At 45.1% G+C, this 26491-nt stretch overlaps 1 protein-coding gene across 2 annotated transcripts in view; it reads left to right on the top strand.

Moving 5' to 3' along the window:
• N4BP3 (NEDD4 binding protein 3) overlaps positions 1-21229 on the top strand; it is a 29834-nt gene extending 8605 nt beyond the window's left edge. Inside the window, exons 2-5 of one of the 2 annotated variants that reach the window (XM_075600760.1) lie at positions 14500-14831; positions 15399-15977; positions 16980-17237; positions 18129-21229. In XM_075600760.1, the coding sequence (XP_075456875.1) occupies positions 14517-14831; positions 15399-15977; positions 16980-17237; positions 18129-18719 (1743 nt within the window). In that variant the 5' untranslated portion in view covers positions 14500-14516 and the 3' untranslated portion in view covers positions 18720-21229. Of the gene's footprint in view, positions 1-14394; positions 14832-15398; positions 15978-16979; positions 17238-18128 lie in introns of both variants that reach the window. The other variant, XM_075600759.1, reaches the window with a different exon arrangement.
• The last annotated feature ends 5262 nt before the right edge of the window (positions 21230-26491 follow it).

Below are 26491 nucleotides of genomic sequence, written 5' to 3'. Positions count from 1 at the left end.
CCCCCCTCCTTCCCACCGCCTCCCCCCCCTTCCCACCGCCTCCCCCCCTTCCCACCGCCTTCCCCCCCCTTCCCACCGCCTTCCCCCCCCTTCCCACCGCCTCCCCCCCCTCCCACCGCCTCCCCCCACCTCCCCCCTCCTCCCCCTTCCCACCACCTCACCGCTCCTCCCCCCTCCTCCCACCACCTCACCCCTCCTCCCCCTTCCCACCACCTCACCCCCCTTCCCACCACCTCCCCCCTCCCCCCCTTCCCACCACCTCCCAACTTCCCACCACCTCCCCCCTCCCCCCCTTCCCACCACCTCCCCCCTCTTCCCACCACCTCCTCCCCCTTCCCACCACCTCCCCCTTCCCACCACCTCCCCCCTTCACACCACCTCCCCCCTCCTCCCCCTTCCCACCACCTCACCCCTCCTCCCCCTTCCCACCACCTCACCCCTCCTCCCCCTTCCCACCAACTCCCCCCCCTTCCCACCACCTCCTCCCCCTTCCCACCACCTCCCCCCTCCTCCCCCTTCCCACCACCTACCCCCTCCTCCCCCTTCCCACCACATCCCCCCTTCTCCCCCTTCCCACCACCTCCCCCCTTCCCACCACCTCCCCCCTTCTCCCCCTTCCCACCACCTCCCCCCTTCTCCCCCTTATAGCACCAAAATATACATTGTACGGTGGTGTGGTTACAATAAACCATTTTTATACAACATCGTATTACATTTTCTTCCATCTTTCTTTTCAATATTATTATCCAACCTTTACAACAAACAGTCACCTATTGTTCCACAATTTATAAATAATACTACCTATTACGCATTTACATCCCGGGCAACGCCGGGTCTCTCAGCTAGTATTCTATATTTTGCTGCACTTCGGGATGTATGTATGTATGTATGTATGTATGTATGTGTTGCGTTCACAAAAAAGGACTCCTTCACCCTGACTGCATAATCGGCAACGGATACCTTCCCCCGCGGTGCTCCGGTCAGAGCGTGAGCAGAGCATGGAGACGCACCAGCAGAGAGGCGCGTCTAGCACTCGCCTGGAGCCTAGGATTGCTGTATACATCAGACACCAGAAGCGAGTGTGAGGAAGCTTCAAACATTGATGGGGAAGTGCATCTTTTGGAGGATTTAGCCATTTGCGTTTATACTCGGCAACACGCGTTTTACAAGGATGTTTGTGGGTTATCTGACTAGCTTTGTGGTTTTAACTTTTTGCATATTAAATAATGCATAGGATATTGCGCTTTTGTTTTCTCTGTTAAATATATACCTGGCATATTCTAAAACAATATTGAACCCGTTGGTAGCTATAGTGGCCTATGTGGTTGCTAAGATTGCCAAGGTGTTAAAACACCTACAGTAACTACTTGCGTATCGTATATCTTATCGCTATAACTGCTATGGTATGCAAGGGTAATATATAGTGTGTGTGTATATAGCATATATTGTTAATATTACTGTATGTTTTGAAAGTTGTTGTTTCATATATTGTATTTTTAGTGACCAAATGCCTATTATCCATGACATAGATGGGGGGACTTAGGTGTGAGTTTTGGGGTTAGGCTGACTCAAAAGTTATGAGGAGGTGTTAACCCCTTGTATACCATAGCGGTAGTTTGGTGTTTTAACTCCTTGGTTACCTTAGCGGGCATGAAACATGCCGTGATTGCCTCGATAGCTTCCAAGGGATAAATAAACAAAATATTGGTTTATTTTTTTTGAGCTGCTTCAGGTCGTGTACTTGGGTTTTCTATACTGCAAAGGCAATATGGAATCCCAAAGTTGGCCGGTTCAGCACCGAGGAATAGCCTGAAGAAAGGGGGGGAAAGTGTTCCGAAAACCTTTTTCAGAGTCTATATACTGTAGAATAGCGGGTTGCGATAATTATACTATAAGCAGGGAACGTTCAATGGAGCTTTGCCGGAATTTCATGGAAGGTTGCCGTTGGGCCTGCTTTGGGCACTCTTACAGTGGTACAGTATGTATGTGGCAGTGCTGCAGACACGGCTAACACGATATGCTCACAGGGCTGCTAGACTTGACAACTTCCGCGTTTTGACTACATTTCAGTAATTGGTGGTGTTAGCACAAAAACACTGAGTCTTTGTCTGCGTGTTCCTTCTTTGGTTCTCACAGTAGGAGCTGAAATAAAGCTGGTCTAATTGCTTAACATTTAGTCTTAAGCCTTGACTGAAAGAGATGCTCCCCTCACATGCTGAGCATGAAGTGTGTGTGGTATATAGAAACATGTGTGTGGATACATTGATTCTGATTAAACTATACAACTACTATATATTACTGTATATATTATTTTTATTTACACGCAGTACGTCATCAATATTTATACTTCTAGTAAGTGTCATCAGTCCCTCTGCTGCTTTATTTGAGATGGTTCTCAAGCTGGACTCAGAAGGCGCAGGAACACTTGCATTTTAGAGTTCCATTATCTGCTCCCTATTGGTCGAAGCTTGGAAACCTCTAGGTAGCCAGTGGTTGTATCATATGTATAACATGTCATTACTTTTAAATATACTTCTATATCTCTTACAAATTTAGAGTTTTATAAACCATATGCCTGGTAAAATATGTAATCTATTTATCACCTGTGTACATGTGTGCATACAAAGAAAGGGAGGCGCACTCTCTAATAAAAAGCTAAAAACAACAATGGTTAAACGCACAAACAAAGATTTAAATCGCATTATGAGTGCAATACTCAGTCCCCATCTCGGCTGCGTGGACTCCACGGTCTCTCCTCGTATGGGGTCTGCTGTATGATGCTTGTCCCAAGTGCTGGAAACTGGAAGTAATGCGGGTACGCTCTAAACTAAGTCCTCCGGTAAGATGTCTGCCTGGAAATTCACCCTTCTCTTACGATTGATTCTAAAGTGGTGAACCGCACCGTCCTTAACTGAGCCTTGATTCGTTGCCGTGTACCGCTTCTGCCTTAGTTGGAGCTGAGTATCATCTAACGCGTTTCATTGCGTCCTATGCAACTTCGTCAGAGGCTAAGGCTGTCTTGGCTCCACCCATATTTATATCAAAGAATATCCAGCTGATGTATATTCAATAATAATTACCCACTTGACCACTTGTACTGATCTTGTTGAATAAACTATAATATCAGATTAGATAGGGTGATAACCATGACAACCTTAAAAAAATGCACAACATGAATATATAATGAACAAAACCTTAATATTACTAATATTGAACAATACATCTCAATGCTTGTTTATAATAGCACGCAATATAATTTGGTTAGATAGTTCTTAATAAAAAAAAACACATGAGACATAGGTTAGAAAATGACCATAAAATCTTAAGCAACCAATTTGAATTAACAAACTCAGGAGTATTACTCTGGAAAAAGAGTGTCTACTTACCGATTGATCAATTGAAATCACAGGATTGTAACCCTAGTGCTACAACAGATTAGAGGCCATCTCCAGTAAACTATCTGGTTCAGCCAACATTGAAGTCATAGCTTGGATACATCTTTGTTCTTCAGTATTAAATGTTGCCTCACCCTGATCCCTCTGGCCCTGCATAGAAAAGTGTCTCATTAGGGTCAGTTTCCTAATAAATCTATTGAGATCCACAAATAAATCAAAACTTGTGGGTGTACTATCTGGACAAAATGATAACCCTTTGGCTAATAGCCGAGTTTCATAAGGAATGTGTGTGTTTTGATTGTAAATACCGTGTGTGTGTGTGTTATGTTATACACATTTAAATATATATATAACATACATACATACACACATACGCGCACGCACAGAGCTGTGAACGGAACACTTCAGTCCTGGGTTTTGAAGCAGTCTCCCTACAACCAGACTAAATGCTTGTCACAAGACATTCTTCTGCGCTTCTGCAGGCTCCCCTGGTGTTGTGGTTTCAGTTCCCGCACATGACAGCCTGATTCCATTCACAATAGGTGAAACTTGACCTGCCGATGTTTTATTTTGCCGAGGGCGGAAAATGGAGCAGTTTCTGTTTACAGTAAGTGGTTAAGGGCCCTGTTGCCAAATAATTTGACTTTGATAAACTACGCATGGACTGGGAAAGAAGGGAAGAATAGCGATAAAGGGCCGGACATAAAAGCCTTTGTATGAATGAAAATAGATGAGGAACTGGCAGAAGTGTGTTTTTGTGTATAAAGCATCGTTTCATTTTCAGGAATTCCCCTTCCTAATAATAAACACCTTGCAATGTTTAATTGAACTGTTGCAACCAGCACTAGTCATTGCCATGGCACACAATACACAGCTAGTGCACTTGGGAGTGAGACTGCAAGTCCATCTCTTCAGAGACCCAAAGGTGCTTTTTGTTTTGTTTTTGAGCGGTTTAACCCTTTCCGTACTGGATGGGCAGAGACTTGTAGGGTTGTGTTGCAGGCTCCTTCAGTATTGAATGGGTTATGGCAGGGATGCTCAACTCCAGTCCTCAAGGCCCCCGCAACAGGTTAAGTTTTCAGGATATCTCCGCTTCAGCTCAGAAGCTCTGTCAAAGATTGAGTCTCTGAGCCACCTGTGCTGAAGCGGGGATATCCAGAAGACCTGATTGGCAAGGTGGGGGGCGCTTGAGGACTGGAGTTGAGCACCACTGGGATACGGCAGTAGCAGAACCCAGCAGAGGACTTCTGTAAAGCAACCAAGTGTCACAAACTGGCATTTTAATAATGATGATATAACATTGTTCTTATTACCTGGCTCTGTCATGGACATTTGTGTAAGCCCTGTATTGACTGCAATTTTTGTTTTTGGTACGTGAGAAACCATGTGAGAGTCTTTCTCATGGTCATCAAGTTTTAAGTCTGGGATTCAAACCAAGTTCACCTCTTTCCCAGGCGGTGGCTTTAGCATTGGAACGCTCCTTATCTCTCCACTCTCTCTCCATGTTCACGCTGAGAGTTGACATGTGAAGTTGATGTACACACCAGTGGTTTCAGAGATGTGTAGAAGAGATGCAGAATAGCTGGCTGGATGGAAAATAGGATCCTGATCTGCCAATAATTTGTATATTACTTAATGGGATCTGTCCTGGTGGAAAGATCACCAGCTTCATACATGGCCCTTAAGATTATATGAACGTTAAAGTGATGGCGATAATATGAATGTCTCTGCAGGTTCCACAGCATTGACCTAGAATAGCACTGTGTATATATTACAGTAATCCAGGGTAAAGCTGAATTTCGGGGAGCAGGGTTTTTTTTTTTTTTTCATGGGACTGTTTCAGCTATGTCCGGTCGCATCGCACCCACTATCTTACCACTTGCTTTTGAGCTGCAGCTCTGGAGACGCGCTCATGCCTGGCTGCACAAGCAGAAAGAACCTCATTGTTCTGCCAGCTCCGTATCGACAAGACGGTTCTCAGAAGATTCTGATAACTGCCTGTAATCTCTCCCATCTCTGGTTATGATGAGGGTCTAGTGAATTTCATTGCAGGGACAGATCCGGGCTCTGCATTGGGACTGAAAGGGGCTACTCTCTTCTACCATGAGAACAGGTTTTGCTGCTCTGTGATAAGACCGTGGCTTCGGTTTAGCTGTAAATGTGAACCTGAGCTGCAAGGTCGTGTGTGTGTGTTTTCCCACAATCCTTTAAGCTCTTCGTGCTCTAGGAGGCTTTTTTTTTTAGCAGGAGTAGTGGCAAATACTAACTAGCCTCTGAACTGAAGTAGTGCTTCCAGACCCGGCTTTATTCTGTAAAGTACAATAGTGACTATTCTGCGTTACCACACTTTTTTTATTATAATGCTATGTCACGTTAGATGAACCACATTATCAGTCTCTACTTCTGGAATAAACAAAGGCTCTTGAGGTGCCCCTGCAACATTCTTCTGCGCACAGCAACAAGTACTATGGCAGAGAACGTTTTTATATTGCCGTGTGCAGGCTGTGCAAGAAGACCTGCATGGGACTGAGCAGAGACGGTCCGGCTGCATTTGACCTTGATTTTGGCCTTGAGTGGAGAGTTTGTAAAAGTGATGCAAATAAAGCTGCAAGTTGTCTTTAGCTCTTTTAACAAGCGGTAAGGAGTGTCCTATTCAAACAGCCTCACCTTCCTCCCTAAGCCTACTACCATTTGTTTAGCAAGTTTGTTTAACAAATTTAAATAACTCCAGACTTGTTTTTTTTTTAATATCTCTCTTCCCCCCACACCCCCCTCCGACACTCTGCCCAGTAAGGGTGTGCAGGACAGTTGTGAGGAGCAATCACAGAGCTCAGAAGGGCGAAGAATACAAACGTGTGTATTCTGGGATATGTCCTAGAATGTATATACTCTGGGAATCACAAATACATTGCTGCTTAACCGCAATTAAGAATCTCTTTACTATACAATGGGGGCTAAAAATGCAAAGTGGATATAAGGCTGAGTCCATAGAGACTCCAGCCGTGCGGAGGCTGAGGGAAAGCGGGTGCTTTCCCTGGCCTTACTAGGCGCGCCGTCCGAGGGGTGTGTCTGGGGGGCGGGCCAGTGACGTCACAGAGCTGGTTCACCTTCATTGGGCGAACCACTCACGTGACTGGCCCTCCTCTCCCGTGAGCGCTTAAACTAAAAATAAATTGTCGGCTACGCCTCATGAAGCGTGCGCGAGCCCCTACTAAAGCCGCTCATTGCGGCTGCAGGGGCTCACTGGCAAGCGTGAGCGCGGCTCAGCGTCTAACCGCTGACCATGCCCGCGGCCTTAGGCTTGCTTTTAGTGTACACAGCAATCTGAGTATATATAGATATAGATAGATAATATATATTTATTTTTATTTTTTTCCAAGCCCACCACATTGTTGATTTGCTGTAAAATAATATAATAGTGGAAAAATACAATTTGTGAGCCTGTGATGGAGTTTTCTGGGAGAGGAGGAGGGGGGGGGGGGGCGGAGCATGATTAGTGTCTGGTCAGTCGCTGTGTATGGTAGAACAGCAATACTTAATGTATGTGTAAAATTTATTCTTTTTCTTGGACCAACAATATCCTAGTTTTGTCAATAGATCTGAATGTAATGCGCATCGAGCCCTGGATGCAGAGTGTGGTTGGGTGGGCATGTATGGTGGTGGGAGCATGCCGCTGTGCGCTTCCTGGAAACACAAGCGGCGCATAAGGCAGGATTGACGCCTCCTGTAGAGTGAATTAATGATCGTTCTATGAGGAATGCAAAGAATTTGCTCCCCGACTCAGCGCAAGCCGGCCATTGTGTGCCTGACAATTGAGGTAAACCAACACATTCCAGCCGCCAGCAGCCCTGACCCTGCAGCTTAGACCTGTACTGTTTGCATTGTTTCATTAAACAGAATCCTATCAGTAAAAGGAATGTGTGATAAGCTTGCCTTCACTATAGGAAGAAATTTTGCGGATACTCGCACAGAGACAGGTGTATTTAACCAACCCCTTGGAAGCTGTTTGCACTATGGGCACCTTTTGGTAGAAAGGGTGCGTGAAGATATAGCCCCTTATCTCCATAAAAAAATGCATTGATATGCTTTCTACAGTGATACCTCATTTTCTTTACTACCATCCTTCTTCAGTTGAGATATTCTTAAAATATCGTTTCTTGTCAATTTTTACAAGCCATATGGAAAAGATGGCTGCCATATTAGGAATCACATCTGCATCGTTGAATGATTAGTTGATGTTTTGTAAGGAGAGCTGGGGGTGGGGGAAAGGAGGGTAGAATATTTTTGTATGGCTTTCAATTTTCTGTGGATCCTCAATTTCATGTCGCCTTTTATACTGGAACTTGCAGGAAATCGTATTTTTTTTTTTTAAGCTATAACCAAGTGGTTCTTATCTGCTGCTCATACTATGTTAAAGCTTTGCAAGATAACAGGTGGCAGTCGGGTCCATCACAGGAGAACAGCAGGAACTTGGGATGTACAGATTTTAGAGCTTAATGACCTAAGCATAAGGCGATGTAAACAATCGCCACTCCCATTAAACCGTGTCACGTGATATCTCTCTCACGGGGGAGAATTTGTACGTTTCTTTAAAGCACCCATTTCACAATTGTTCTTTCCTGTCCCGCTGTACCCCCTGGATCCGACCCGCATGTGTTTTAGTACTGGAAATGCCCGAAAGTGTTGTAGGCCCGCCTGGCAGAAAAAGGTTAATAAAAACAGTATTGATGCAGTGATATTTGGGATGTTTGCAAAGTTAGTTAACATAACACTTTCTGTCAGCAGGGTCTGTAGTGTATTCCAAAGCCATGTGTTGCAGACCCCGCTGAACGCGAAGGCGTTAAAATGATGAATTAAGTAAAATGGCAGAGTGCGCATTACATCTGGGTTTCTTAAAGCTTTTTACTTCCAGCTGCTTGTTTTGTTTCAGCTCAGGGGACCCCCTGGTCCTTGAGATAGTGTACCGGTAAAGGTGCCAGCGTTTACGACCGTCTCCTCCAGGGGAAACATATTGGTTTTAATCTAACGCGGGACAATAGGAAGCCCTTCCTATTGGCTGGTGTGATGCTGGAGGGTTAAAAAGGCAGGAACGCTGGTACCGTTACTGGTAAGTATCTCTGGAAGTGGGGGCCCTCTGGTTTCTGTTCTGTATAAAAAGGGGGGAGATTACATGGGGGGGGGGGGGGTGTTACTGCTTTAGTCTGTTGCACAATTAAAACTAGTACTACTCCTGTGTCTTTGAGAGTCTGGGTGGGAGAGAACGAAAGAAAAGATAAAACCAGCAGAGTATTACACTAACAATATTTGTAGGGTTAATTACTATAACTAGAAAAGTAAGGCAATATGGGTATGTTATAGGTACAGTGCAAATGCTTTTCAAATGCCTTTGTGGTACCGAAAGCTATTTTGTTATGGTGGTACAGAACAAAAAAGTTGGTGCTGCCTGACTGAATGTCCCCACTCCCCAGTACCATGTGCGGTGCAAACCGGGACAGCATCTTGGAAGACCTGCTGTTCTCTGGCTAATTCCTATTACAGCTTTATTTTCAGTGAATTACATGGGGATTTATCCACAGGTTGCCTCCTATAATCTTCTGTGGATTCCTTTAACCCTATGCGCTTCCAATGGGGCATGTGCTGTTTTCCTTATGTTTATTATAGACTAGCTGAGAGACCCGGCGTTGCCCGTGAGTTAAATTTCCCCGCTAGGGGGGGGGGGGGGAGAGACACAGTGGACAGGAGGGGGGGGGGACAGTGGACAGGAGGGGGGGGGCAGTGGACAGGAGGGGGGGGGCAGTGGACAGGAGGGGGGGGGGACGGACAGTGGACAGGAGGGGGGGGGGACGGACAGTGGACAGGAGGGGGGGACGGGGGCAGTGGATAGGAGGGGGACGGGGCAGTGGATAGGAGGGGGACGGGGCAGTGGATAGGAGGGGGGAGGGGCAGTGGATAGGAGGGGGGAGGGGCAGTGGACAGGAGCTGCAGGTGGAAGGGGGTCCTTCCTGAGGCTGCCCACTGCCTGTCCCCCCGCCGGAGGGAAGTGAGCGCCGGGGGGGGAGGGAAGTGAGCGTTGGCGGCTGGCCAGGAGAGCCGCGCCGCGCTTCCCCTCCGGGAGCCGGTGCAGGGCGGCACACATGAGGGTGAGTGTGATGGGGGAGGGGGGGAGAGGACAGAGGACGTGTGTGTGTGTGTGTGTGGCCGAGGGGGAAGAGAGTGGCAGTTGGGTGACGTCAGACCCACCAATCTGATTTGGCCAGAGGCTGAGGACCAATCAGATTCACCGCAGCTAGTACCAACCTTTCGATTTTATATATTAAAGATACCTGAATATTGCTCAACACACTGCTGTCAGAAATGTCTGCAAAGATGTCACTAAAATATCTCGGCAAACCGTACCTTGTTCTTCCCTTCAAAAGCAGAGACATTTCTGTGTGTGCATGCGTGTGTGCGTGCGTGTCTACATATATATACATATGTAATCAATCCCTCTTTGCCCGGCCCTGAAAGAGGGTCATAACGGTGTGAGGTGAAATAGGTTTGTGCAGGTGTTGGTGCTTAAACTCTCGTACCTTTTTTCTCGGGGTGCTGGTGTCTGGGCCGGGTGGTATTGTAAGCGGATATAAGAAGGGCACCAGAGACTTTATTTGACAGACAGGTTACTTTATTGAAACAAGACACACTTCATACATGCCTACATACCTACATACATCTTCCCTGGGAACTCGGCTCTCCAGGGAGGTACACGTGGCTTTGTCCACCTTCCCTTGCCCGTGGTAAAGGGAAACTTGCAAGCTCGGACATCCAGTGAAATCAAGTCGCTCCCAGGTACCGTCCAAGACTCTGTATAGGGGTGTACTTATATTGAGGTTCCCATCTACCTGTCATCCTTACAATGCCCTAGAAGTCCATACTATGGCAACCTGGTGTGCATATGCATAGGGATGGCGTTAGCTAGAGTAGCTCTATGACACTTCCCTGGAGCCCTGATGTAAGGACCCTTTACTTACGCACGCACGTCCTCCCTTAATGGAATAATAGCATTCTCCAGCTTCTTGACTATTGCAGTGGCCACTCCCACATAAAGGGACACTTTTCCCTAACTGTAAAACAATAAAAGGGGACCATATTTATTTTCACAAAGTTGCACATTAAAGACATACCATTAACACCATACACTTGAGACAGTGACACTATTCTCCTCCGGTGTCCTTCAGGAGCCTGGGGCCAGGAAGATTCTACAGCTCCTTTTTACACCCCTGTGATGACGTCATCCTACCCCTGTAACTGGGCAAGATACAGACATCCTTAGCGCAGGGTTCGCCAACTGGGGGGGCAAGCCCCCCCCCCTGGGATTTTCATGGGGGGGGGGTTTTAGTTACAGAGGCCCACGCTCTTCCTCATTTAAATGAAATGCCGGCGGAGGCGTGAGGCCTCTGTAACTTCTCTTACCTGCTCTCAGCCGGCTCTTCGGCGACGCATCGCCATGGCATAGCGACGGCAGAGAGCCGGTAAGGAGGGGGAGCAGACGGGGACGCGAACAGAAAAGTTTGCACACTCCTGCCTTAGCATATTAGAATGTATACATGCCTGGTGACTATTCTAGCAGGTTCTGGTACTAAGGCTGCGGACCCAGTCATGACTAACCGCGATCTGTGGTCTGAGGGGGAGAGAGGGAGCTTGCGACGGGAGGGGGCGTGGTCGGGGATTTGCCTCCCTCGCAAAGGTTTAAACTCAATTTCATTGAGTTGTAAAAAACCCTGCAGCACGGCGCGTCTGCACCTTCAGCGTGACGGTGCGTACTGGGCCCAGCCCCATTGAGGGGCGGTGCTTACACGCACAGTGCACCCCGCGCCAGTTGCAGTTACTGGGACCGCAGCCTAAGGAGTGGTCAGCCGCCTGACATGGGCTACTTTGGCAACATAGAATTAGCTACATGAAAGTAGTTACATTTAGCTGGGGCCTTTCCTATACATTAACCTGTTAATTCCCTATCAGACCCTTCTGTGGACACCAGTAGTCTCACTAGGGGGGGTTACACATATATATACATATAAAAGTCCAGGTTGGAAAGAAGAGAAACAGAAATGTGTAGCGCTGCAGAGTATTGCAACACCCTTTCCCAAGCTCCTTTTCCCAAGGAATATAAAAGAACAATGTCGGAGCCTCCAACGCTGTGACCGTACTTTGCTGTGTACAGCATTTTTGTAGGTCCCTTTGGCAATGGAGAGGGCTACTGATACAGTGGTGGTTTTGGGACATGATGTGGTTTTCTGGACGCTTGTAATATGTTACTGACCTGCAGAGTAACCGAGGAGCAGAGTATCGAGCTCCTGAAATGTTGGACTGAATGTAACTTTTCATAGTCATTTTCTGGTGACTGTGAGACAGGAAGTATCTTGTCTATGTAGTACAAATTTGTTAGCAATCTCATAGTCCGCACATTTATTTTTTGGGGTCACAGAATAATATAATATCATCAAAGCAGTGCGTTGCGAGCCTCTCTAGCACCAAACTCGGTGCGTGGGCCTGTGATGTACACTGAACGCTCGTCCTTTTCTTGCACATTTCATGGGGGGATCGCAGCTCTGGCGAGAGGAGCACTTCCTCCATCTTTTCAGGTGGTGGGTGGGATGATTGTAATAATAATAATATTATTATTATTACAGTTTTTTTTATAAAGCACCAGCATATTCCACAGTGGGGTACAGATTGATGTATATTCCCTAAACAGAATGATGTACAAAATAAAGACAAAAAAGCACAAGCAGATACAGACGGTAATGAGGACCCTGCTCCTGAGAGCTTACACTCTACAGGGAATACGGTGCAATGTTGAAACAAAAGGTAAAGTGGCTGCTCCCTGTGGGAGGGATGGAGTTTGGGCCAGGCGCACAGCTGATCTCATTTTAGGTTTGGGGTGTGGATTGGTCCAGAATCTCTTTGACTCAAATACTTTTTTGTTTTAATTAAAGTAAAAAAAAAAAAAACTTCACTGCAATTTTGTTTAATGCATTTCAAGACGTGGAACGTCTCTTCAGCATTCATCAAGTCAGAGTGATTACTGATTATCACTCCGAGTTGCCAAACAAAAGCTGCAGTAAAAGATCGAGCAGCAGGTTATTTGCTTCATGGGTTTTGTGAACTTTTGAAGTGACCATTTGATACGCTCTGTCTACAAGGCTAAAAATATTTGTATATACACGTCTTTCTAATACATCCAATAAATGATTACTGAAAATACAATGCAGCTGGCTGAAACAAGGGTGTAGCCCAGTGGGTTTACATTAAATCTGCAGAAGTTTTATATGTGACTACTTGCTGTAAGCACATGTTTTGCCTGAGTGCAGTCTCACATAGCCGGCCAACTGAACTACTTAAGAGCCTCTGAATGGGGAAGTGTTTGTCAATCAAATGTATTCTTTATACAAAAAATAAATGTAAACTACTTATAGATGTCAGAGTAAAAAACGTAGCAAGTTCCCAGATGAGGCCCCTTTAATGTCACTGGAATTGGTTCACTTGGGACCTAGGAAGGATTGCCTCTTCTAAGTAAGGGCTCTCTGAGTAGAATTTTGGTGGCCAATGTATTCTTTAAGTTGGGAGATGTGATGAGATGGCAGAACCCATTTCGCTCATTATACGCTCTTTGCAACGTCGAGACTCTGTCTGTATTATTTACTTTAATGTCTGGTCTCCGTGCTGGCAGCACCATTCAGCATTGTCAGCAGTGCTGACATTAAGGGCCTTACTCTTGTATGCCTCTGCAACAGAGCCAGACTCTGTGAGCTGTATATCTGCGGGATCTTTCCTGTCTAATGTGTATTTAGACACTGCTGATGATGCACATGTGTCTCTGCTGGTTTTGAACACTTGGTGCTGGAGGGGACTGCGCAGCGCTTCTGTGTAAGCACTAGTCACCCCTCATTGAGGTTTAATGTGCATTTAGTCTTCACCAAGGTACGAATCGACTTTTCTCATAACATTCTTCCTTGTCCGTCAGTCTTTCATTTTACCTGTTGTGGACTTGTTTTTGTTAAGATGAAGCAGTCAAAAAAATAAATAAAAACATAGATGTTCAGTACTTTGTATGTGATCAGCCCAATTCATTATTAATCAAAATATAAACATGTATTTCCTTTTAAATAGTGCCTGTATTATGGACTTGTTTTGAGCAATTGGACATGTAACAAAATGTTCTGTCTGCATAATTGGTGACTGTGTGTGTGTGTGTGTGTGTGTCTGGGTTAGTCCACACACCTGCTCTCTCTGTTACAGTATCTTCCCTCCCAGCTGTGGGTTGCAGGGATACTGTCTGAAGTTTCCACACACACACAAACATCTGCTTCCGGTGACTAACTGCAGCTTCTTGTAAGCACGGCCGGCTCACATCTCCGCCGGTGGTAAATTATCAAAGCATTGTCGCAGAATTCAACATCTGCTCTAAAATAGAATAAATAGACACGAGAGGGTCGGGAGAAGGATGCAGCATAGTGATGCCCTAGAGGATACTCTGGGTGGGGTGGGAAAGATGACTGCAAAGTCGCAGTTGTTGAACCGGGTTAACGTGCCATCAATACTGTATTGAAACACCTATAAAAATGTACCCTCGTATTAACCCGTGTCCTTGAACATGAAGGTGGTGTTCCATGTAATGAAGCATTACTGTAGGGTTGACGCTCACTACTTCTTTCCCTTGAATCGAGGTAACTGTATGTACTGAGGAGCATCTTTGTTCCTGAAATGTTGATTTTGTGTTGTAGCTGAACCTTGCAGGCCCTGTAATACACAAACCTATTGTTTGGGGTTACAGGTCCTGGATGTTTGGAGGCATAGAGGTGCTTTTTATTATCTTGTATGATGGTTCTGATAATGGACCCCCTCCCCCAAAAACTGTATTTGTAGTACAAATCGGGTTAATGCAAAAAAAAAAAAAAAAAATGACATTTGGAACAATGTAGGGTCCTAAATGATTCTAAACAGTTTTTATTTCTTTATGCAGAGTTGCCAAGACCGTTGTTAATTCCCATGGCAGCTGCACAGACATTTCATGTGACGAGTGACACTGGTAACCAGCTCGGCCTCAACCCTTTCACCTCTGACTCAGTCTCATACAGGTGTGAAATGGGCAGCGTGAGCAGCTTAATTGACAAGCAGGACTTCTCCGCGGATGACTTAAAGGTGGATTTTGGGTCTCTCCCGGACTCTCACAGCCCAGGAAACTTCCTGAAGAGGGGGCTGCACCAGCGGGAGCTACTGAGCTACCTCAACATCACGAAGAAAGAAGGCAGAAGCAGGAAGTTCCCCTCTGGGCTGGGATTTAGAAGGGAGCACAGTGTGGACGGAGGAGAGAACGAGTACCCGGTCTTGTACCACAAGGAGCGCAGGGGAACGGATTTCAGTAAGACGTCGCTCCCTGAGCGAGGACGCTTTGAAAAGGTCAGCACTTGCCCATAACATTCAGCAAGGAGAGTGTGAGATAGCAGGCTTCCTTGTCCCATCTGGCTAATTGTGGGATTTTGTGCTATTCTGCACCAATAATGCAATTTTAATTTTATAGAAGCTCTCGTGATAGTCTTAATTATAACGGGATATGTACTGTTAACTGGGGAAACAACAATGCGTTATATCTGTATTTTGGATATCCTCTTGAGAAAAGGTTAGGGTTGCTCTCTGTTCCATCTATTGAGCATCCACTTGGTAGTGAAAAATTAGAACAGGAAGGAGATGATCCCATGAGCTTACAATCTAAAAGGAAGGCTGGGGAGTAGAAAAAGGAGGTGTAGAGGAGGGACGCGTAGGAGGATTAGCAGATTCTGCTCACTGTGAGCTGTACTGCTGGAAGATCACTTTCTCTTAGCACTAAAAGCAAGGTCAAAAGAAGGGAGAGTTACGAATCTGATGAGCTTTAAAAGTAGCTGTATAAAATATATACAATGCGTGATTTAAAAAGTATTACGTTCGTCTGAGACCAGCTTGTCCATGAACCTATTTCTTTCTTTTCAGTCTCGCTTTGGACCTTCTGCATTCAAGCCATCAAATGTGAAGAACTTCATGTCCACGCAGAGCTTGTGCACATCTAGTAGCCATAAGTTATCCAAAAGTAACGGCAGCCTGAACACAATGGCCAGTGTGGGCAGCCCCCACCACCGCGGGCCCCTGATGCCCAACAACCTCCACCATATCAGTCAGCACGAAAGAGAGAATGATACAGGGGAGGACGACAGCCTGTTTGACTCCAAACAAAACTCCATTAACAGCTTTGTCACGAACAGCCCTGGATTTAGCGTAGCGCGGGGTCAGATTAGCGCTTCGATGGGACACATCAACCACATCGGAGGGTCCCTGGACCGAGCTTCACGGGGGACTCGAGATATGACATCTGGTGAGAAGACTCCGCTCTCCTGCAAGAGTATGGCCGCGCTGAGCCGCCTCCAGTGCTCGGGCGAGCCACCCCCTCCTTACGAGTATTCCCAGTCTGTGGAGGACGTAGCCCGACAGCTGGAGGAGAAGCTGCATGAGAAGGGGATGGAGCCGAGACAACTGAGGAGGAACCCAGGAGACAGTGAGGATCCCTTTACTCAGGTCAGTACACATTTAGGGACACATTCATTTCATAAGATACCTCATGGCCCAATTACAATAAATAGGCCATATTTACCAAGCGTCGTTATTTAATGAGACACCTGACTCGCACGTCGCTTGAATGGGCCGTATTTACTCAACCGTGCTGGAAGGGTCTTGTGAAGTTGCACCTCTTGGTAAGTATGACCCATTTGTATAGTGTGCTGTGTCCATGTTCAATGTTTTTTTTTTAATGTGTACGCTGGGGAATCAAGATGCACAAACAAAAACGCAAGCAAGTTAGAAAAGTAAGTGACCTGGTCAACTGATTGAAATACTGTAATTAGTGAACAATTGAAAATTGCGAGCACTGTATGTTCATTACATTGTGCTAAGGAATTTCAAGTGTTCTGAGAGTCCTATGGGTACAATGTGCGTTTTTTTATTTCAATTTTGTTTCATGATCTACTGTGTATTGTGTTTCAGTCCTTCATGCATAATGCGTGAGTGCTGTCTTTGATATATACATGTGGCATGGAGCCACTGTTTGTAGGGTTATAGAAAGGCATATTCAAATCCAGGGTAAGGTGTTGGTGAGGGGCATTATATAATCACACTGTTCCCCATAGTTACATAGTAGATAAGGTTGAAAAAAGACATGCATCCATCAAGTTCAACCTATGCTAAATTTAGACAACAGATGCTAATAATCCTTTGTAGCTGCAGCACTGCTGTGAGTGATGGTTCCACCACCATATTCATGTGATTTATGGTAAATCTGGGCCATACTCTTTTCCCCCCTGCTAGAGACCCTTTTGGCCCTGCTATCACTCTGGCCCTAATGTCAGAGTTGTATTTTTTATGGCATTAAAGGGATCTTAATATACCAAGGCATGATTATGCATCTTCCAACGTGCACAGTATGTGAACAGGCGTGTGCTCCGCGTGTAATTTTTATGTTGCAGTCTCTTGTATCTCTGGCTTTGGTCTGTGCGCAGACTCACCTCTTTGTGGTCCCAACAGGTGTGTGAGGATAAGCGTCGGCTGTGGATGGAGGAGCTGGACGAGCTAAAACAGATGTACGTGGCTAAGCTGCAGCAGATCTCTCAACAAGCCCTGCGCAGCCAGCGATCCCTGCAGCTGCAGCTGTACAAAGTGCAGCAGGAGAAGAAGCGTCTGCAGGAGGAGCTCGGCTCACTAAGAGGGGAGTGGGAGGACCTGCGGAGTAAACAGTCTCTGCCAGAAAACCTGAGTCCCAAACTGGAGGAGAGCAAATGGGAGGTAAGAACACGGTGTTGCACCATATGAAGACTTGAAAGGACGGGATAGTGTGTGTGTGTGTGTGTTTGTGTGTGTGTGTCCGTCCGACACCCATTGGGTATATTCAGATTTAAAAATCATAGATTGTGTTTTTGGTTGATATAGATCAGTGATTTCCAACCTTTTTTGTTTGGAGGAACCCTTGAAGTATTCCGAAAAATCTCGGGGAACCCCTATCTGGCTGACACATATTAGGTTCGACAGGGGTCGGTCACAAAATGTCACACCTCACGTGCCACCTCTATTTCCCACCCTCTACCCATGTATTTCTCTTCCATCCATCTCACTAACTCTCCCCCCTCCCGCCTCGCATGTATTTATCCCTGGCGTCTCACTCTTACTCCCTCTTTTCCTCACTCCCTCCTGCCGCCCTCTCTTCTTTCACTCGCCCCTACCTTCCATCAATTACCCCACTCTCTCTCAATCCACCCTACACAATACATACCGAAAAACCCCACCCCCAGGGAATCTGTTGTCCATAGGAGGAACAGGAGGTACCCCTGAGACTGCTTCAAGGAGCCCCAGGGTTCCACAGAACCCTGGTTGGGAATCACTGATATAGATATTTATTATATATTCAATATAGAGTAGTCCTGACGATTTCTGCATTTGCCACATTTTGTTTTTCAACCAGAAAATAACACGGTCCTTTTTGGTCTACTACCGAATAAATTGTGTTTTTTTGTAATTTCTAAGTAATAGTATAAAAATAATTGGGAAATATTTCTGCAAACATTTATTTTAGGTGGTTTTCTGCACTTAAAGTGGTTGTAGACATTCTGTAGTTGGTTCAACCTCTTAAATCCATACAGTGTATGTCTAAACTGATATAATTCCCTTTCTCCTACACAGGTCTCTCAGAAGGCTGGTGAAATTTCTCTCCTTAGGCAACAGTTGCAAGACTCCCAGGCAGAGATCACCCAGAAATTAGGGGAGGTATTTAGCTTGAAGACGCAACTTCAAGAGGTCAAAACCCTAGCAAAGGAGAAAGAGAAGGAGGCTGTAGATCTCTCTGTACGTCTCCAGGCGTTCCAGAACACCGACAGTCAAACCCATGTGTCCAATTTATGCCAAGTCCCGCCAGGTTCACCAGAGGTAGCATGTGGAAACTTGTGCTGTGAAACGGACGATTCCAAGTGTCGGGGGCTGAAGGGGGGAGAGACCTCAGAGACTGCGGATCTGGATCGCCTGCGGGCTGAGTTGATGCTAGAGCGGCGTCAGAATGAGGCACAGATCCTGACTTTTGAGATGGAGCGGAACGTTTGGAAGGAGGAAAAGGATAAGGTGCTGAGGTACCAGAAGGAGATACAGGCCAGTTACTTGGAAATGTATCATCGCAATCAGGCTCTGGAGAGACAAATCCAAGAGCTGAGGCAGATACCAGGGCAAACTCAGGGCACTACCTCAGTCTGGGTGGATGCAGTGGAATCTTTAGAGACTTGACCTGAGGAGAATGAATTAAGTATAGAACTTGCTGCTTCTGTGACAGCGCAAAGGCTTCCATGTGAGCCACCCCGAGGACAGGACACCTGTCTATTATGGGATTAGACACTGAGAAGTGGGCTTCACTCTTGATACCCTAACAAGCGGAACTACAGCTGTGTTTGATATGGTCTTCTGTGTGTGGTGCAATGTAAGCAGTACGGCCAAGGTCGCAATCATTAGATCAGTGGGAATGTTGGGATGGCGGGGGAGAAATACACTTTCATTTCCTCTTAGACCTGCGTGACTCCATGTCTGGATTAGACTCCCATGATATGGCGCCAAGTTGGCAATATAGAATCGGGCTGCCCGTCTTCACAAAACACCAGCGCTTTCACAGGTCGTGGTGCCTTCCACTCAATGGTCATCGAGTGTTTGTGGAAATGCTTTAGGCTGCGGCCATAGTGTGCGCGCGGCAAAGCGATTTGTGGACTTCGTTCATGCGCGCAACGGGGAGGCCTGGCCGTGACGTCACCAGGTTGGTTCGCCCGCATTGGTAGAAACGCTCACGTGACGCAACCGATGCGTGAAAAATAAAAAATAAATTGTCTCCAAATTGTCGCGCACAGCATGGCCGGACTGGTCACTTATGTGAATTTGTTCGTACCACGTGGTCGTGTGCACTATGTCCGCAGCCTTGTACTTAGTAAATGGGATAATCAGGGACTCTAATCTGCTGTGACTAGGTCTACAAAAAAAGACATACAACCAACACTTTACATACACAGCTATACTTACTGATTACATCCCTAAAATTAAGATCTAAAACTTTCTGGCACCGTGATAAATAATTGAGGCATGTAAAAGACGTCAGGGGGAAGCACATACAGAAGTAGGGGAATATACTAAATGTTTCCCCATTTTCAGCCTTGTCACTCCAGCCCTTGGAACTTGGAAATATTACTCCATTCATAAAGTGGTTGGGTGCAAAGGATAAATGTTGAAGGGCAGGTGTATCCATGAAGCCTCCGTGAGTGCAGAGCTCTTGAAGCACTTTTATAGCCTGTTCTGTGTGGCATCTGGAAGGTTATTACTGTCTGTTCTTGCACCAGCCGTGAGACCTGTAGTGCTTGTGATCTGTGAAGACAACCCTAAACTTTTAGGCGTTTTGGGCATGTCGCCTGCACGTCTTCTGTCAATTGGATGCTGCAGGAGTTGGGTAACCAATAGAACTCCCATTTCAGGGCTGGTTCACAACGTTTTACCAAAAGCCTCAACAGTACTCCTAGATATTTGGTGTACGAGCTGAGTTTCACATCATCGAGTTTAATATGACTTGCACTGCTAAAGAACAACAGGCCCGTACACATTCAGCCCCATTGTGCAGCCTGCTGCTGCTTTGCATCTCTGGTATATCAATGAGGTCTGTTGAGGCGCTTTAGGTGGTCACCAATATTCTGTATTGTATTGTTAACACTCAGTGGTGACTGAGTTAAGCCTACATGTGTGACAAAGCAGGTTCTCTTTAACTCTTCCAGAGTGCTTTGCAGTGTGTTTCAGAGACCTGTGTCACTGAATGGATTAAACAGGACCAGCTGCACAATTCATTGTAAAGGGTGACCAGGACAGGAAAAGTTCTTTGTTCCAAGACGCTGACCAATAAGAAAAAGGGTTGGTGTGTGAAATTACCTCACTTAACAAGTTAGTGACTGAGAAACCTTGTCTGTCTCTACTACAGGGCCTCTGAGTGTAAGTCTATGTCTCCGCTTTGGTCATGCATATCCATGGCAGGATACAACCTGTGGTTGTGCTGGTCCCTGAAGGTTTATAGGTCCATCCTACACCCTTTATGTGGTCTTCTGGTAGGTTACAGGCTTGTGCCTCAGGTTCCCTATGTATAAGGTTGCACACTGTTCTGCAGTGATAATGCAGGTCTTCGGAGATTACAGCCCTGTGCCTGTATTTGTGGGTCATTTGGAGGGGTGTGTAGGGCTTCTGGCTGTGCTGGAGCTCTAGAACAGGGGGGCGCAAACTTTTTTCCCTGCGCCCCTTTGCCGGCTGTCCCCTCACTCCCGCGCCCCCCCAACCCCAACTTACCCGCGCTCCGGCGTAATGACGTCACGTTGCCATAGCAACGTGACGTCACATGGCCTCGCAGCGTCATTTTGACGCCGCGTTGCCATGGCGACGCAGGGAGGAAGCCGCCGGAGCCACGGTAAGTTAGGTTTACAGAGGCCCTGCAGCTCCCCCGGCACTTAATTTAAGTGCCTTCGGGAAGCGCGCGGGGCCTCTGTAAACCCTGCGCCCCCCGTCGGCAGTGTCGCGCCCCCCCTGGGGGTCGCGCCCCACAGTTTGCGCACCGCTGCTCTAGAAGGTCTCTTTCTGGGCACCAGGCAGCTATAAGCCCACCCTGTGTGAAGTAAAAATGTTTCAATTTGTGCTATTTTTGATTTTTTTTTGTTACCAATGTCAGTTTATAATTGTGAGCCAAATAATGGTTATTACAAATAAATTGTGAACTTTTTTAAAAATATTTTATTTCGTAATTTTGCAATGGGTGTTTTTTTCTTTCATGCGGAAACAATGTATTTAATGTATTGAAAAAGAAGCTACGAAAGATGTAGATATAATTATCGCCAGCACAAAACACTGCGCTCCATTTTCAGAAGGTGTTAAAGCTGTCATCATACAGACACATTCCACTTTGATGGCCAGGTAACAATGATGTCAGAAGTGGTGGTGCAGTTAATTTGTGATGTCATTACCTCGACTTTGCACCTAAACATTAACAGCCTTTGAGTAGGCAAGGTACATTACTGACTGGTCATGTTTAGCACTCTTATGGAAAGAAGTATATGAAACGTGCTTAATGTATCACACATCACCCTGATGTGATTTTAAATTTGATGGCATAGTCCCTTTTCATATAGTGAGACATACAAACGTCTTCTAGCAAAGCACAGGCACTTCTTTGATTGGAAAATATAGCTACACAAAGGCTTTGTCTTACAAAAGACATGTCACCGGGCATAACCTTGCAGTCATTTCCTTTGTTGGTAGAAGCTCATAACTTGCAGCATTACAAGCAGCCGTAAAGATGGCGACAGTAACTGTATACACACACCAAACCTGCTGTTCTACATGACAACATATACTTTTCACACTTGAGCCACGATTGCTACTTGGTAAAAAAAAAAACACTCACACTCCCCCCCCCCCCCCCCCCCCCCAATATGTGTGACCCCTGTGCACAATGTAGCCTTACATTCTACAGTGTACAGAGAGTCGTGTCTGATCAGGAACTGATTAGTAATTACAAAAACACTCTGACTCCCATGTATAAAATATCCAAAACAAACCTTGTTGCAATCCTGGAAATAACACTGGAAGACCGGACTGTTTCCTGGCCTGCTAAGATCCAGGTTGGTCAAAAACACTATATATAAAAAAAAAAAAAATAACTCTTATCTTCTAAATGTGGGTGTGTGTGTGTATATATTCATGACATTTTATGTGGCGTGTGTGATCAATGTTATTATTCTTCTTGTATAGCACTAAACATGTACCCAGTGTAATACAAAACGATAAAACAAAACCATACAACGGTAAGAGCTATACACATCAATGGAAATAATGCGTGGGAGTCCCTGCCTCAAAGAACTTACCATCATATTCACATATGGAGTGTATATTACAAATTATCCACATGAAGTGTATAGCATATATTAAACTTGTATGTCCACTGGGTGGGGGGAGCAAAGTAAGAATATACACCGGATACTGTAATTGCGCCAACATGTCATAGACAGGTTAGAGGCTGCCGTGAATAGTCACACCGCAGAGTCTGAAATCTGCTATTCAAATATTTGTGACTCGCTGAACTCTTGTCCTCTGAGCTTCTTCTAGAATTTGCCCGTGTCCTGTCTTCCTATCAACCCCAAGCTGACAGGCTTGATTTTTCCTTTCACCTTGTGAGTTGCACGGAATCCCTGGAGCAAGTTCTCACTTGTCCCCCGACAGCTGCAAGGAGATGAAGGGCCTGAGATCTGAGAGCGTAAGACCGCAGTGGGTGGTACCAAAACTTGGCAGACAACGCAGAAACCAAGCCCAGCTGCGGCTGAGTCCCACCAAGGAAACCGGATCTGTTTCATCACATGCCCAAAAATGTCATTGATTGGCTGCTGTTAATTATGGCCTTCTGATTTCTGCTCCAGATCAGCTGGGAGATGTCTGAATCACACCCTGGCATGTTGATGTTCATAACTTAATACAGGAAGTGTCAAAACTTGCATATATTTAATGCAAACACCAGGGGAGGTAAGTACAAAAAAAATGTACTTACCTCCCCTGGTGTTTGCATTAAATATATGCAAGTTTTGACACATTCTAATGTGTCCAGATTACAATATTATTAGGCTGTGTGCAGTTGAGTGGGAATCCTTTTTGTGATCACCGCTTGATCATTTGATAAACATATCTATTATTCCCCATGCACCGCCATACCCTTCATATATTGACGAATATTAAGGTTGAGCTGTGGTGACTTTTTCCTATTTGACTTAATACAGGAAGACATGGTTTAGTTCAGTGTAAGTGTCATCTCTTTAAGCGCCAGTTCAATATATAATTGGTCTCTTTTTGTTGTGTTTTGTTTTTTTTGTTTGGTTTTTAGACAGCTTATAAGTATAGTTACGATTTAAAGTCACGGGTTTATTTAGATCATATGAAAAATGTTTTGTCTGGGAACACTGATTTTAAACGTATCCGCTACTGCTATTGATAACCTCATAATTACTGTGAAAACAGAGCAGAGCAAAAAGAACATACTGACTGATTTTAGCATCAAAAGATTGTAAAAAGAGGGGGAAAAACAAGTAATTCTCATGGAAATGTTAAAAATGTAAAGAATTATTTTAAAATACGTGTTCAATTTTTTTGTTATTTTTTTTTTTAAAAGGTGGCAATTGTCATGCCACTGTACTTTGTTAATGTTCATCTTTGAGAGGAACTGCCCCTATAAATGCTGAGACCCTGATTCACGAAGCTCTGATGGGGCATTTAAGTCCTGATTCACTAAAGGGTGGTACGCTGTAGTAGTCATATGAATATGAGTTAAGAAGTGCAAATGATTGGCAGCTATTAGTGAATCAAAGTCTTAACATGTCATTAATCTTAGTTTACATCACGTTAATGCCAAGTTAGGTTAACTTTATGTTAAAAGCATAACATTCATATTAATGGCTGCTGGTGAAAATGAGATGCTTATTAGCCGTTAGACGCATACCCTATTCACTAACCTCTAAGGTTAACTTGGCAGAATAACGTCCCGTTAAAAATATCTCTCACCCTAGCGTTGGGTAGGACATTACTTGGTGGATATTAATACAGTATTATAGGAAAGTCGTTTCCATGGGCTGGTATCTAATTTGTAATAGGTTAACCCCTTAGTAGCCCAAGTGGCCCTTTAGCCATTGGTAACCCATGACTATCTGCTCACCACTGGCTACAAAGGGATCAATATCTCTTTTTCACTACTAGCAAACTAACCCTTTGCCTGCCAACTATTTTAAAGCAGCAGTCCAAGCTGCCATTTAAAACAAAAAATGTTTTTCCCCCCTTTAATATGTGCAGCAATACAATCCACACAATAAGTAGCTAAGTTGCCGTTCGCCTGTGATCGATCGGCGAAGATTCGGCTCGGGGGTTCACTAAATGGCCGTCAGTGCAGCAGAAGAGGACCAAAGATGCAAAGTTTTGAGGAGAAGATCATGTGACCAGGCAGTCACTAGATACAATTGGTGCACTGCTAGAGAGAGGGCAAGGCTCAAAAAGGGGTTTGCCAGAGCTTGTTTCAGAAGGGGAAGGGGATGTGACTTTGTAAATGGTTGCTTTAGCAACAAAAGATGCTTGTTACATTAGAATATATTTTTTATGTAGTATAAAGTTTTTTTTTTTTAAATGCAAGTATTTTCTCAGTACAGAACTGAATTTTTTTTTTTTTTTAAATACAAAATACACATTTGGAATATTGCTTGGTCTGCAGCTTTAAAGGTATCCATCTTGATCCCTCTCCTTGTATATTTATAATTGGATAAGATGGGGGTCAATAATTGATAGAGGCGGGAAATCAGGCCACCTGACTAAATCCCAAAGGCAAATTCTCTCAAATGTTCATGGCATCTGCTGCTGGTTTTCTACCCTAGAAAGTCTGAAGCGTTCCTTGATATCTTTATATGAGATCACATGTTCTTCTACAAATAAGCTGTTCCTTCTATAGGTTTTTAAAGTCATATATATTCAACTCTGAGTGAAAGCAAGTGTTACAAAAACCAAATAGGATTCAGGAGGGGGGCTTGAAGCTAACCACAAATAATCTGCACCACCGTATAAGGAGGTTTGAATAGAAGGACAGGACATCTGATCATTTAGTCTTACGTTTTCTTAGCCACATAAAATAGGATAGGGTTGGGGAACACCAGTTGACTTTTAAGTAATCCCTCAAGACAGGACATTACCTGGATATTAATGCCCAGGGGGAAGGACTTCAATGTCAGAGGTTACATTTTTAGAATGTGATTAATTGATAAGATGTATTTAATGCTGTGCGAGATGTCATATATTCATGTTGTCCTCCCGCCAATATTAAATAAAGTGGTCCCTGTAAATGGAGCAGATAAACAAAAAAATAAAGTTTATATACACTACTATAGACGTACGGACCGATCTATTACACGTACGTATATAATACATATTATATACAAACGTATACACGTGCGTACATATTGCCTGTATGTATGTACATATTACACACACAAATGTGGATATATATTACATAGACACAACTGGTTGTGTGCATAATATGTACACACTGTGTGTGTGTGTGTGTGTGTGTGTGTGTGTGTGTGTGTATATATATATATATATATATATATATATATATATATATTACACACAGACACACACTGCAGTGTATATGTGTATATATATATATATTATGCGCGCGCGCACTACGGTTGAAGACTTATCCAGTGAGTCAATTCTCTAAATAGGGGGTGTTATATGACATTGAACAACTGAATCATCATGTCTTCCAGCTATGACTTTGTTAATAAATATTTAGTTTGGAATAGTGTAGCTGGGTGATGATGTCCCACAGAAACGCAGAACTCTGATGAAGGGCTTAATGGTCTATGAGCTCAATCGATTTAGCATGCGCTCTTCAGGTACATTCAGTAGTACTGATTGAAAAAGTCGGTTGATGTATATTGAGGGGGGTGCTCAACTCCAGTCCTCAAGACCCCCCCAACAAGTTAGGACAGGTCCCCGATGCCTGCTGCAGGGACAAGAGCCGCCCCACTAAAGACAGGAAAATTGAGCTCAATACTGGCAACGAGCAAGGTGGCCACGCCCCCCCGGCAGTTCAGCCAATGGGGGTGAATCTGCTTGGTGATGTCATGGCCGCGCTCCCTATCACGCATCTGTCACGCCCCCCCACCCTGTCTTTCCCCCTGCAGCTCACTGCAGACCAGGGATCAGAGCTGAACGCGCCGCCAGCCTGGCAGGCGTGCGTGCAGCGCAGACAGCGGGGCCGTAGCCTTAGGCTTGAAATATAGTGCGTGCTGGTGCATGTGCACGTGGCGCGGCCGTTTCTAGAGGGTAAGCAGTGACGCGCACATCTAGGGGACATGGCTATGATGTCACAGCGCTAGGCTGTACTTTGGTTCACAGCGTCATGGCGCAGTGACAGTGCGAAAATACAATTCTCTTGTACTTTCTCTGGTCTGCCGCACCAC

Source organism: Ascaphus truei, chromosome 5, assembly GCF_040206685.1.
Source record: "Ascaphus truei isolate aAscTru1 chromosome 5, aAscTru1.hap1, whole genome shotgun sequence".
In the NCBI taxonomy this organism is placed as follows: domain Eukaryota; kingdom Metazoa; phylum Chordata; class Amphibia; order Anura; family Ascaphidae; genus Ascaphus; species Ascaphus truei.
Note: the sequence above shows the minus strand (reverse complement) of the source record. Positions and strands in the feature narration are given on the sequence as shown.